Source organism: Parambassis ranga, chromosome 14 (assembly GCF_900634625.1).
Source record: "Parambassis ranga chromosome 14, fParRan2.1, whole genome shotgun sequence".
NCBI lineage: Eukaryota > Metazoa > Chordata > Actinopteri > Ambassidae > Parambassis > Parambassis ranga.
In genome coordinates, this window is record NC_041034.1 from 827,152 (window position 1) to 841,478 (window position 14,327).

General features: G+C 48.9%; 1 protein-coding gene across 1 annotated transcript; it reads left to right on the forward strand.

Moving 5' to 3' along the window:
* Positions 1 to 552: 552 nt before the first annotated feature.
* slco2b1 (solute carrier organic anion transporter family, member 2B1) lies at positions 553 to 13,307 on the forward strand. Its single transcript, XM_028421749.1, has 15 exons — positions 553 to 697; positions 1,891 to 2,004; positions 3,022 to 3,159; positions 3,238 to 3,400; positions 3,485 to 3,700; positions 4,224 to 4,322; positions 6,138 to 6,268; positions 8,174 to 8,276; positions 8,453 to 8,617; positions 8,694 to 8,883; positions 9,144 to 9,285; positions 9,742 to 9,902; positions 10,291 to 10,355; positions 10,881 to 11,001; positions 11,085 to 13,307. Exons 2-15 carry the CDS (start codon positions 1,918 to 1,920, stop codon positions 11,269 to 11,271), a joined length of 1,968 nt encoding a protein of 655 aa, XP_028277550.1. The 5' UTR covers positions 553 to 697; positions 1,891 to 1,917; the 3' UTR covers positions 11,272 to 13,307.
* The last annotated feature ends 1,020 nt before the right edge of the window (positions 13,308 to 14,327 follow it).

Here is a 14,327-nt window from a genome sequence, read left to right on the forward strand (position 1 = left end):
TGACATTTTTAAAATTTTTGTGAAGAAGTTCAAGTTTGTGTTTTTCTTGCTTTGTGAAACTGGTGGGGCACAGATTGTGAAGTGTGTGTGTGTGTTTTCAGGACTGCTGACAGAAAGTTAATAACACTCGGGTTAATGACAGGAAACAAGCAGCAGAAAGAAACAACAACACCAACAGGAAGACAAACATGCACCCGCTCAGACAAACACGTCGTCGCCTCATTTATTCTCATGTTTCTCTAATCGCAGAAAACATGCAGCTGTTCCCGTCGTGACACCAGCTCTGCACACTGAAGACACGTCTGTCCATCCTACACGCTCACAGACCTGCTGATGTCTTTCTGGAGGACATGGTGAGTCCATCAGTGCTGGTCTCAGCTGTGCCTGAGCTGTTTGTTGAGGGTGGCTCCTCAGAAGGCTGTTCAAACAGTTTTATTGCAGCCAAAGATAAAAACACTGAATGTTACATAAAGAGCTGAGCAGGAAGTAGAGAGATTGTTCACTTTCACATTACGTTGGAAGGTTTACTGCTGCTCCCTGTGCATTCTCTCACTCAGGGATCAAATTCCTGCCACTCCTCCTCCTCCTCCTCCTCCTCTTCCTCCCTCCCCTAGCTGGGATCTCCGCATGCTTTTCTGAAGCAGAGGAAGTCAGAGCTGCTGCAGGCTGAGAGGAGGACCCAGCTGCTGCCTTCACAGTGAGTCTATCTGTTTTTTACATGCTGCTGCTGTTTGTTGGTGGAATGAGAGATGCTGTGCGGCGCCGTCTCTGCTGCTCTGACTTCACACTCTGCTGAAACTGAGTGAGGACATGTGTTTCTTAAAGTGAACTTAAGGTCCTGAGCAGCACTCAGTCAGTCACAGGGCGCGGAGCGAAAACCAGATGCACTCCCCGAGCTCAAAGCACGCACTCAGTGACTGCTTTCTGCTCTGATTAGAGGGCCAGTGTATAGGACGTAGTGACATCTAGTGGTGATAAGTGCACCCAACTCAGACCTAAAAATAATAAAATGCTTAAATATGGTGGGCAGAGACAGATTCAGCAGCTGGAGCATGCTAGCTAACTCATGTTTCAGATGCTAAATAGAAAGCAAGAACATAGAGCTGTTAGCTGGGAGAGTGTGTGGTCTGTGGCTTTCATTCATCCCAGTCATAGTCATGTGCGAGAGTTTAAATCAAGGCACCTGGACTCGAGGATCTGAGTGGCCTCAAAACATCAACACAAAAAAATCCTTGCTGCTAAATGAAGCTGCCAGCAGTGAGAATATAGAACACGGCTCATGGTTACAGGTGGTTAAACCCTGATGATTTGAAGGATCCTCCTCCATCCTGCCCTTTGATCCATTGTGTGTCCCTGATGACCTTATGACCAGAAAGCTGCCTATCCCAGCATGCATCATAAACACAGACTCCCACTTCCTGATTGGCCGCTTGCCTGCGTTTAATCTGACATTCCTCGACATGGCTTCCGCCTGCAGAGCGTGCGGATCTAGCAGGGGACAGGAGCCTGGATTACCTCAAACAACATACACACATTCCTACAGCACTACTAACTCGCCCTTGAATGCGTCATGTCTGAAATCCTTCATCACCCCACGTTATCCTTGATTCATTCAAAACTGTTCACACTAACAAGATCCTGTGAAAAACACACACTCTGCTCTCCTCAGGACCATTAGGAACCATGACTGACACACGTGTGACCAGCAGTCACATGATCAACATGTGTTGAGTGTTTGATGTGACAGAAAAGTTCCCATCAGGTCTCCCTGTTTGTTCTGATGGATCTGCTGTAGTAGTTTTTATGTGTTCTGTCCTCCAGGTGTGTCTATCTGTTTAAATACACACATTCTGTGTGTGTGAATAGTAACAGTCTGTGTGTGTCCTCCAGGTTCTGCTCCTACTGAGAAAATAAATCATGGGAGTGTGTGACCTCAGTGTGACCTCTGACCCCTCAAGGTCACGGGCTGCTGCACGGCGCTGGAGCCCCTTCAACAGCATCAAGGTCTGTGTGGCCTCCTCCTCTGCTGTGTGTGTCTGTGTGTGTGTGTGTGTGTGTGTGTGTGTCTGTGTGTGTGTGGTGTGTGTGTGTGTGTGTGTGTCTGTGTGTCTCTGTCTGTGTGTGTGTCTGTGTGTGTGTCTCTGTGTGTGTGTGTCTGTGTGTGTCTGTGTGTCTGTGTGTGTGTGTGGTGTGTGTGTCTGTGTGTGTGTGTCTGTGTGTGTCTGTGTGTCTGTGTGTCTGTGTGTGTGTCTGTGTGTGTGTCTGTCTGTGTGTGTGTGTGTGTCTGTGTGTGTGTGTCTGTGTGTGTGTGTGTGTGTGTGTGTCTGTGTGTCTGTATGTGTGTCTGGTTGTGTGTGTCTGGTTGTGTCTGTGTGTGTGTCTGTGTGTGTGTCTGTGTGTGTGTCTGTCTGTGTGTGTCTGTGTGTGTGTGTCTGTGTGTGTGTGTGTGTGTGTGTGTGTCTGTGTGTCTGTGTGTCTGTGTGTGTCTGTATGTGTGTCTGGTTGTGTGTGTCTGTGTGTCTGTGTGTGTGTCTGGTTGTGTCTGTGTGTGTGTCTGTGTGTCTGTGTGTGTGTGTCTGTGTGTGTGTCTGTCTGTGTGTGTCTGTGTGTGTGTCTGTGTGTGTGTCTGTCTGTGTGTGTCTGTGTGTCTGTGTGTCTGTGTGTGTGTGTCTGTGTGTGTGTGTGTGTGTGTGTGTCTGTGTGTGTGTCTGTGTGTCTGTATGTGTGTCTGGTTGTGTGTGTCTGGTTGTGTCTGTGTGTGTGTGTGTGTGTGTCTGGTTGTGTGTGTCTGGTTGTGTGTGTCTGTGTGTGTCTGTGTGTGTGTGTCTTTCCTTTTGAAGCTCCTCCACAGAGATCAGAGCAGAAACATCACATCCTGTCAATCATCCTGGAATTGTTCTGTCTGCTGCACACTTCCTGTCACATGACTCTGATTAGCTCAGCCTGAGGTTTCACCCTGACCCCCACAGACCCTGCCGCCATGTTGGCTCCTAACTCTCCTCCTTCTCCTGCTCCTTGCAGTTCTTTGTGTTTTGCCACAGTTTTCTGCAGCTGGCGCAGCTGCTGGTGTCGGGCTACATGAAGAGCTCCATCACCACCATTGAGAAGCGCTACGGCCTCTCCAGCCAAAAGTCGGGGCTCCTCGCCGCCTTCAACGAGGTCAGTTCGAATGTTCTGTTGACCTTTAGGTGGCGCTGTGAACGTTTCGGTCAGACAGACTCTTCTTTTACCCTGCAGGTTGGGAACACCATCCTCATCGTCTTTGTGAGTTTCCTCGGGAGTCGAGTCCACCGGCCGCGGTGCATTGGAGGCGGAGCTCTGCTAGCGTGCCTGGCGTCGCTGCTGATGGCGCTGCCGCACTTCCTGACCGAGCGCTACGAGTACACCGACAGAGTCAGCGGTGAGACCAAACACACACACGCACTGTACATCATGACCTGCACAAAGTCAGGTCTCCTAAGATCTACTTCCTGTTTCCCATCAGCCTCCGCCACTGGCCTCTGCCAATTACAGAGCAACCTCGTGACCTTGCCTTCCAATCAGACCTGCCAGAAGCAGGAGAGCCCCGCCCAGCAGGGGGTCTACCCGCTCCTGCTGCTGGGTCAGCTGCTGCTGGGCATCGGCGCCGTCCCCATTCAGCCCTTCGGCATCTCCTACATCGACGACTACGCCAGCAGGAAGAACTCGCCGCTCTACATCGGTGAGAAGACACTCCTGTCACACCACGTTCAATCCAGCAGTAGCAACAGTAACAACATCCACTTCCTGTTGGTAAAGTCCCACAGAAACGAGGCTTCCCACATTCCACCACATTCCGGTTTAAAAGCTGCCACACAGTCACTTCCTGTAACAATTCACTGAATAAAAAACACACCTGGCTCTGGTGCTCAGTGTGAAAGCGCCTGGACCAGGTCACATGACTCAGCAGCAGGGATGGACTCACAGCACCCACAAAAGGCACCAAAGGGTTTGATGTGGATCGCCGTTAACATGGCGGCTTCAGGAGCTTCTTCTGCAGACGGCCGGCCTCAGAGCTGCGGCTCCTCGCGCTGAGAGGAGGGTCTGTAGGCTCCAGATCTGTGACGTGTAGACGCTCTTTCACACATTCATGTTTTCATACGTTCAGGTCACAGGTCAAATACATAAACTCAGTCAGCTAATTAAGATTCCAGCTGACAAACTAAACAAGAATGATGGACGTTTTCTTGCTGGTGTGTTTTCAGGCATCCTCCTCGCCATGACGTCCATCGGCCCGGCCTTCGGCTTCATCACTGGATCCTTCATGCTGCGCATCTATGTGGACTTTAACACGCTGCCCAAAGGTGAGCTGAGAGGGCATTTTTATGGTGTTAACTTTGAAAGAAAAGGAAGTACTTCCTGTGTGTGTGTGTGGAAGAAATGTGGCTGGTTTCCTCAGGAGAAGCTGTTGTAGAGGTCTGACACTGTGTCATTATATGAAGATAACAGCTGCTTCACATGCTAGCTGTGAAACCATCAGTTTACCTGGAAGAAGCTCAGCTGAACAACACACACACACACACACACACACACACACACACACAGCGGGCATGACTGACATCACACTAACAACACAAAGCTGCGACTGCATCATAAAACTCGCCTAACAGGAGCAGAAGCAAAGCTCTGCTGGCCTCATGTTTCTGTCAGGGTTCTGTTTAATGAAAACCTGCAGACCTGGAATCAGCTTGTAGGATTATGGTTTCTTGTTTTCTTCCCGTTTCTACACAGTCTTGTTGGCGTGTGTGTTGGATGTGTGGATTAAAGTGGTTTGAATGAATTTGGCTTTCAAACACGGTGCGTTCGCTGCCATGTTTTAAACTCTCACAGTTGTTTACGTAGAGAAGACCTGGATGACTGAGAATCTTCATCAACATCTCACAGTTGTTGCTGTTTCCAAAGCTTCTTTGTGAATGTTTTGAGTGTTGGTAGCTGGACGACCAGCAGCACGTGGCTACAGTTACAGTTAGAGGAGAAGAAGAGAGTAACGAGGAGCTCAGATCACCTGCTCCGCTCCTGTTTCAGGACAGAGTCGTGTTCTGGATGCTTGATGCCTTCAGGTTCAATGGAACCTGAGTTTCTGCAGAAACCTGTTGAACCAAACCTCCATCAGAGTGTGTGTGTGTGTGTGTGTGTGTGTGTGTGTGTGTGTGTGTGTGTGTGTGTGTGTGTGTGTGTGTGTGTGTGTGTGTGTGTGTGTGTGTGTGTGTGTGTGGAACATGTGACCTCAAGTGGTTAGATTCATGTAGTCTTTATTTTTAGTGTTATGTGTGTGTTTGTGTTAAATACAGAGCAGGCTTCTGGCGGTGCCTCCACGCCCTGATCACAGATTGAATGACTGCTGCTCAGCTACTCCTTTATGTGGTTGTAAACAGTGCTCATTATTGCTCAACAGGTTGTGTATTGCCGCTGGCGTGGAGTGACTCATGTAGTTTGTTCCACTAGCTGAAGTTCTACCACAGAAGAATCAGGGTCAAATGTTCACAATGAATCAAACACATTCAGTTTGGTAATAACTCCACTGTGCATCTGTAGAAGCTGCTGAGGAGTTTGGAGGATAATCCAGTGTCCTCAGCTTCCTGAGGAAGAAGAGTCTCTGTTGAGCCTTATGATGATCTGCTGCGTGTTGTGGGCCCAGGTGAGACCCTCACTGATGTGGGTACCGAGGAGTTTGAAGGTTTTCACCCTCTCTACCTGGGCCTGGTGGATGTAAAGTGGGGCGTGCTGGTCTCTCCTCTTCCTTGGGTCAATAATCATCTCCTTAGTCTTCTCAGCGTTTAAGCAGAGATTATTTTCCTGGCACCAGGACACCAGCTGAGCCGCCTCTTGTCTCTGTTAGTGTGTGGACACACGGGTCAAGAACTGCTGTGTGTGCGTGTCTGTGTGTTGTTGTTGGAGAGGCCTCACAGGTCTGCACAGATCCAGCATTCTTTGGCGATCAGACACCGTGACAAACTGTCAGCCGAAAACCTTCCAGCTGTGACACCCGCTTGGATGTTGAGCATGCTGCCACAGCAGAGCAGCAGCAGTGAAGCCTGCAGAGACCTGCTTCAGCTCGCCTCAGATCCACATGATGGGTCTGCGTTCTCAGATCTCACACAGACTGTTTCTGCTTACAGATCAGATAAAGCTGGACCACAAAGACCTGCGCTGGGTGGGAGCCTGGTGGCTGGGCTTCCTGGTGGCCGCCTGCCTCCTCTTCCTCACCGCGCTGCCCTACCTCTTCTTTCCTAGAAACATGCCCAAAGAGGTGAGTGGCATCACAGCGAGGTGGTTCAGACCTCTGAGCTCCCTGCTGCTCTGTGTGACAACATGTTGGCGACATGAACATGTGTGACCTCAGATTCTCTGCTTTTAAACCAGCATCTGTGCTGTACACAGTACAGATGTTTGATAAATAAAGGTCCTTCAGGCAGCTCAGGGACTGAGTGCAGGCGTCAGAATGAGGGTTCATGTTGTTTCTGCTCGGAAACACAAAGAAACCGTCCTGAGAGGCTCGGCTGAAATCTGAAGAGCACCAACAGGGAGGACGCGGAGCTGGATTCACAGGAATGTGCTGCAAAGAGAAAGTTCAGCTCTGCACATGTTGTATCCATCAAACCAGGCCGATCAGCCAACGATTGCTCAACAGCACAAACACAACCCCCCCCCCCCTCACCCGCTGACACAACAGCAGCCTGCTGCCAAACTCCACACCCAGCAGAATGTCGGTTATTGTGTAATTACAGCTGAAGCTAAGAAGGAAAAATGGTTCATATTTAAAATAAGAACCTGAAGCGTACACACACAGCAGTGCACAGCTGGAACATCTGTGTGTGTCAGAGGGAGCAGAACTGTGACGCTGTAGACTCAGAGTGAAAGTCACACCGAGGACTTTCACTCTGTGGACTTTGGCTGTGATATGAGTCTGTGTGGAGCAGCACACACAGTCAGCGCCGCCTGACCCCGGGCTGCTGTTAGTCCTGCAGGAAGAGTCCTTCCTAAGTCATACTTTTCTGTTTGTTTTTACCTTGAATTCAAGTGAAATACTTCACTGCAGTACTTAAGCATTAAAAGGCCAGATGTGAGCTTCTCTCTCTGAGCTCTTATTGTTTCTCCTTCCTCCACTTTGACTTCACTACATATTCTGTTTATGCTGCACTGTTAATCCATGTTGGTTCTGTAGTGATAAACATTAGAGGACGATGATGAAGCTGCTCCGCTCTGTGTGCTGGATGTCATGGTGGATGTGAGGCTGTGTGTCCTGTACAGACCGGGACCAGTCTGTCACTGACATGCTTGTTCTTTAATAAATATTAGAGCTTTGTGCCAGAGGAGAATAATTCATGCTGAGCCCACAGAGCCTGGTGGCTGTTTGAACTGCCATAGCTGTTATTATTACTTCAAGGAATGTATTTGAACTGATGACTGTGCTGTTCCCCTCCCTCCATCTACATAAGTAAAGAGCCTGAGGATCCAGCCCTCTGGTTCATATGGTGGCATTAAGCTGTGTTCTGTCTGTCATCAAGTCACAGCCAGGGACATGAGTCTGGTGCTTCATACATCCCTGCCAGTACTACACGGCCTGCCTCACGGCGCTCAGTGAGAGGCCTGCCCTGGCACAGCTTAGCTTCATCAGACAGAAGCAGGTCACAGTGGGTACTGTTCCATCAGCGTGAAAATAAAACTGGGGAAACTCCCACCGGTGGTGCTGCCCATCCAAACATAAGGGGGGCCGAGAGCAACGTTCCTTAACTGGATCTGAGTTTCAGCTCATTCATCTGCTGCTGGAAGAGCCCAAACATGGAGCTAACACACAGAATACTTCAGCGTATTGGTTACCAGAGAGGGATCAATACCAGCTGATATCTCAGAGCAGTGCCCATCAAAGGAAGCAGGCTACCACTGTGTGTCCTTCCATGTTGCCTAGCAACCATCTGTCCTCAGTGTGCTATGAATCCTGGGACACATTGGTCTGTCTACTGCAGCTCTAAAACCATGTGATCAGGTTTATTAGGAAGGAGGAGGAGGAGGATCCATCAAAAGTCTATAAACACAGGAATCCTCTTTCAAACATTTCTGGCTCTCAGTGAAGCCTCCAGGCCACACACGGGCTGCAGCCTGTCACATGCTGGTTTTAAATCCTGCATGTGATCTTCTCCTTCCATGTCTGCAGGACGGTGGAGACGATGTTGAGTCAACACCGGACGTGAAGCAGCAGCGGACGCAGCAGGAGACACAGCCGCCTCCAGACGTGTCCCTCCTTCAGTTCCTCAAAAGTAAGAGTGTTTTTCTGTGCTTCTGCTTCCTGTCTGTTGAGACAGCGATCATGGTGACCTCAGGGCAGCGGCTGCCAGCGAGGGTCACCAAAGTTCATCACCAGAGTTCATCAAGCCAACACACACACTGAGCCGGTCCGTTCTGTGTCAGACCTCTGAACACTCCTGTCCTTCAGGTTTCCCTCGCATCGCCCTGCGGACGCTGCGGAGTCCCATCTTCCTGCTGGTGGTTCTGGCCCAGGTGAACCTGGCGGCGCTGCTGTCCGGCCTCGCCACCTTCATGGCTAAGTTCATAGAGAGGCAGTTCAGCCAGACGGTGCCCTTCTCCACCATGATGATAGGTGAGAGTCCACGTCCGCGCCCCACAGTGCACAGAGACCACAGGCTGATCCCTGATCCCTGATCTCTGCCTCACAGGCAGCATCTCCATCCCCATGGCGGTGGTGGGAATTGTCCTGGGCGGGGCTCTGATGCGGCGCTTGAACCTATCCGTCATCGGTGCCAGTAAGATGTGCGTGGCGGCTGTTGTGTTCTGCATGTTCTTCGCCCTGCCTCTGCTGCTCGTCGGCTGCTCCACCCAGAGGGTCGCCGGAATCTTTCCTAACAGGTAGCTACAGAACAGGAAGTGACGCCACCACAGAAAGGTCACATGCTGATGATGGCGTGCCCACACTGTTCCACATCATATAATGTAACGCCTGCTGCGCTCCCAGGCTGGGAAGTGTGGAAGCAGCAGGTCCTGTGTGTGAAGGGTTCTAGCATCACAGCTTTCATGGTTTCACAAGTCTCAGCTTGTGCTGGTTGTTCGGGTCCTTCAGGTCTGACGGGCCTGTAAGTCCTACAAGTAAAAACTCTGTCTGCTTCCAGGTCTGAGGTGTTGTGCAGTTCTGGCTGTCAGTGTCCTCCGGAGGCCTTTAACCCCGTGTGTGGGTCGGACGGGGTGGAGTACAGGTCTCCCTGCCACGCCGGCTGTTTGTTTAATGAAACAGACTCCAGCGGCAAAGTCACGGTAAGAAGGAAGGATTTTATTGTTAAACACAAAATGTTGCTCAGAGTCTTCCTCTCTGGTTGGACTGAAGGAAGACCTGGTGCACTGACTCACTGCACCCTCTTTAGGCTCAGACTGGTATTACATGTCTATCTTCTTAAGCTGGGGACGCACTACACGATTTTTTGGCCTGATTTTACCCATGATTCCCTGTCAGGCAAAGTCAGGACAGCAGCAGCAGCCTGCCGCTTGTCATCAGTGTTTGTTTACTTCTTCTTTGAGTTTTTGGTGGTTAGGGTTAGATGTTACCGCCGCCAGCTGGTCTGCTGCGTTCAGTTGTCTTTGATCCCTCATCAGGAGCAGCTGTTAGCTGTTCAAAGTATCTGTCCAGATGTGCTGCGAATGACATCGTGTGTGTGTCTCTCTCTGTCTGCGGTCAGTAACACTAACAGAGTCTGTGTTGTTCTGTCCCTGCAGAACTACACCGGGTGTCTCTGTGTCGATGGTCCCGGCGTGGCTCTGCCTGGTACCTGCGGCAGCGGTTGTTCCCACCTGCTCCTGCCCTTCATGGTTCTGATGGGTCTCACCTGCTTCATCCTTCCTCTCTCTCAGACGCCATCACAACTATTGATCCTCAGGTATCCTCAGAGCGCCCCCTTGTGGAGGAATGTTTTGCCCCCTTCCCATTTATGAATGTATTCTACACATCCCCATCTCTGTGATTGGTTGATGAGCTGTTGTTTATTTTAATCGTGGCTCAGACAAACATTCACAGCTGGAAGAGAAACAAACTAAAGTCTGTGGTATATCTGTGGACGCTCTCATTCATCCAGGTCATAGTCATTTCCAAGAGTTCGAGGCAGCTGGACTGAAGGATTGTTTTTTGAAGACGTTTCGCCACGCGACTTCAAAAAACAATCCTTGACTCGATTTAAACTCTTGGAAATAAAATCTGTGGTCACACATAAACCAAAGAGAAGCTGCTGTTAGTGCTTCCATGCTGACAGTTTGTCCTTTGTGCTGCAGGACGGTGGACCCGCAGGACAAGTCGTTTGCGGTGGGAGTTCAGTACATGCTGTTCAGAGTCCTCGGTAAGATGCACAGATAGAAGCTCACTAATAAAACCACAGCAGCTCTGCTGTTGGTCAGAGGTGAGCCAAACATCGAATGTTTTTGAGAGTGAGACATGTGTCTCCACTGGTGTCTGTCCAAACGTCTGCTCTCTGATGATGACCTGAATGTCCTGCTGAATATTCTGATAAAGGCTGAAAATAGCCGATCAGATGCGACTCCTCTGAAGTTTTTAACGTGACGCACTAATATGTAACGGCCATCTTTAGAAATATCTGTGTGGTTCAGCTCAGCATCATGAGGGAGGCGACGACTCAGCTGATTAGATGTGATGCATGTTCTTATCAGAAGCAGTGATCATCAGGGAGGTGCTGCAGTTTCTGTACATATCTGAATCTGCTGTGATGGAGACAGTCAGCAGATAATGAGGCATGGCAGCTTCAGGGTTAAACCACAAAAATACTGCTGAGGTTAAACCAGTCACGTGTCCTCTGGCGCCTCCAGCAGGGCAGCCGTCTCTCTAACATGGCTGCGACTCTTTGCAGCTTTCATGCCCGGCCCGGTTCTGTACGGCAGCGTCATCGACACCACCTGCATCCAGTGGGGCAGGAAGTGCGGCAAGGACACTTCCTGTCTGTACTACAACCTGGACCGCTTCAGACAGAGGTAACCTGACACCGGCCTCCTCCAGCTCCACCCGCACACATCTCCCAGACAGACCCTCACCAGCTGTGTGTGTGTGTGTGTAGGTTTCTGGGTCTGCAGGTGGTGTTTGTCTGCGGCGGGCTGCTCTGCTTCCTGCTGACGGTTGTCGTCCTGCGCAGGAGGTCTGAAGGTCAGGAACCACAGGTGGAGACCAAAAGAGGGTACGAGCTGGTGAGCGAGCAGAAAGCTGCAGAGGACGCTTCGTCCAAAGAAAAAGAGCTGCAGACCTGAAGGGACGAAGGCTGAGGACACTGAGACACAGGAGGGTGCTCTGCTAACTGCAAAAGAACCGCCTGCTTTCTGCCATTTTGTTTGTACTGCACACGCTCAGCTAGCATTTCCACTGCGAACACTCTGAAACATTCCAGTTATTGTGACTTTGAAGATGATGTACAGCACAGTGCAGCTGTGACGCTGCTGACGTTTGAAGTTAGCATGCTAAACAGCTAGCTACAGCCCCAATGAGTCAGCATACATCCATCCAGACGGGCTCATCTGAGTCAGGAGACACTCAGAGGTGTTGGTGTCTCTGGTCCAGAAGCCTCCAGCAGCAGCCTGTATGAGGGTCTGCTGGATCAGTGCTCTCTGTGGCTGCAGGGACCAGGCTTCTGATGTCTCTGTGTGAGGAAGAGGAGGCTCCGTGCTCGGCCGGCCGCTCCGTCCTGCGCTCTGATGTCTCCTCCCTGAATAAATGTCTCCTCTCCGGACTCGGCGGTGGGAGTTCAGAGCCCGCTGCGTCTTCGTCCTCACAGAGACGTGGCTCAGAGACAGAGGTCTGGACGCCTCCGTCCAGCTGGACCGGCTGGTTCGGTGCTGACAGACATGCAGCTCTGTGCGGTGAGGCTCGCCGTGGCGGCTGCTGTGTTTACATCAGCTCAGCTTCTACTTCCTGCTGCTCCCTGGTGGAGCAGAGGCTCCGCTCCACAGACCAGGTTTGGATATAAAACAGGTTGTGAATGTGACTTCCCTTTCTCAGGGTTTTTAACAAAAACAAAACAGTGACCTGTTTTTTTCTTTTCTTACAACTTAAGTAGAAACAAAGTTCATTTAAAACACTGAGTGTGAACAGGGTGCAGGCAGTCGCCACCATCTTTTTATTTAAAAAGTTTATGCATGTACATTTTCCTCTGCTAACTTTGTGTAAACATCTTTTTCAGTTGAGGCTTTAGTTGGTTCTTTAGCCATGTAGCTACCTGGTGTTAGCGTGTTTGTCTGTGTCCATATAAGGTTTTTAAAACTGTGATTTAAACTGTGAATTTTACACGTCCTGTATTTTTCCTGGAAAACGTCTTATCATGCTTTACTCCTTAATCCTCCCACAGCTCCACCTGCCAGTCTCAGGCTGGCACTGCCTGATCACTACATGTTCCTATACAGAGCCTCCTCCATGTTGTAGAGCTTATAACTGCTGACAACAGAGATTGATTAGCCGGCAGAGATCGGCTCATTTAATTTGCGACAGCAATGATGTCATTGACGGCGAAAGAAGCTGCGACATGCTAGCTGTTTCCTCTTTGACCTGATTGGTTGGAGTGCAGATTTTTAGTCTTAGTTGTTTAGTGAAACATTTAATCTGCAGTAAGTGTTTTCTAATCAGAGTCATGAATGTTTTATTGTTCATCCATCTTAAAACCCTTTCACTGAAGTCGGTGTTACAGTCTGATTTACAGGTTAGAACATGTTTGTGGCGTCTTAAACAGCTGCTGCAGAAACATAGACTACTAACAGATAGAACATACACAACCTGATCACACACACACACACAGGGAGAGTGAGAGACATGTCCAGGCAGCAGCTTTCAGGTGCCAGCCCCAACAAGTCACACAAACATGCCATTCCAGACCTGTCCTCACCTGTCCTAAAGACAGTGTGTCCATTAGAGGGCATCAGTCATGAGACACAAAGACTGATGATGTGAGCAGTCTTCACCTTCTCTGTGCAACAAACGGACAGGGTGAAGGTGCATCATTGCACCAACAGGAAGTTTGTCTCATCATGAGGACATGAAACTGTCTGAAGCTGAAAGACAGGAGGAAGTGATCCTCAGCCTCCAGCGCGGGGTCCAGACTTTGGACAGGGCCCATCACTCACATGTTAAACATTCACCCTGGACTGAAACGGCAGCATCATACAGTCTGACACAGTTCTCTGACAGAGTCACAGTGACACCTTGTGGGCAGATCTGCTGCGGCCATGCTTGAAGGTTGAAATCTAACAGTTTCTGAATGTTTTAAAAGAAAAATTAAAATGGAATACATTTATTTTAATGTCACTGTTTTGCTATTTGTTCTTCCCCTCTAGTTAAAGAAACATGGGAACTTATTCAATATTTAAAATTTAAATATTGTGCAAAGTTAATGACAGTTTATTTATTTAAATTTTAAATAAATAAACTGTCATTATTATTTTATTTATTTAAATCTATTATTTAAAAATATAGTTTATTTATTTAAATTTTAAATAAATAAACTGTCATTAACTTTGCACAAATAACACGAAAAAGGATTAAAGTATGAACTTAACACTAATAAAAAGGATTAATTCCTGCAATTCAAAAGTCAGACCTTCGGGTGGCGGTATCGCAGCAAATATATGAGCAGAAGAAGAAGAAGAAACAGCGCGCCACCCGGCGGCAGCAGTAAACCTCCAGACCTGCTGCAGGCGCTCCAGACCTGCTGGGAATTCATGAGCAGAAGAAGAAGGACGAACTCAAACGGATTAAAAGTGTTTAAAACCCGCTAACATCAGCTGAGGAGTCGGGAAGGTTTGCTGCCACCGCTCGGTGAGTCACTTTCAAAGCTTCTGTGTTTGTTTCTCGCTGTTTAACGGAGGCGTGCTAACGCTAGCTCTGTTAGGGTTAGCTTAGCAAAACCCGCTTCAATACCAAACTACCACCGGAAACTGTCTAATTTTAATGTAGCTTCTTTACACACACGCTGTTATTACTTCAAGTCAAAGAACCAGAACCTCTTTTATATTCGGCTACGAAAATATGCACAGAAACATCCATTTAAATAAACTTACAAGCGTTAATGTTATTAACACCAAACTTTCCATTAAACCAATATAATATAGACAATAAAACAATAAACGCACCACGTACGTATTGTTCAAACATTTGAACTAAAGCAGCGAACGCGTCTTTTATATTCGGCTAATAAAAAAATAAACAACAATACATTTAGAATAACTTCTGTGTTATGAAGGGGAACGACCAGCAGGGGGCGTTGTAGAGCCGAGTAGGAGCTCTGACTCCTCTGCAGGCTGATGTGGCTGCAGTGAGCCTG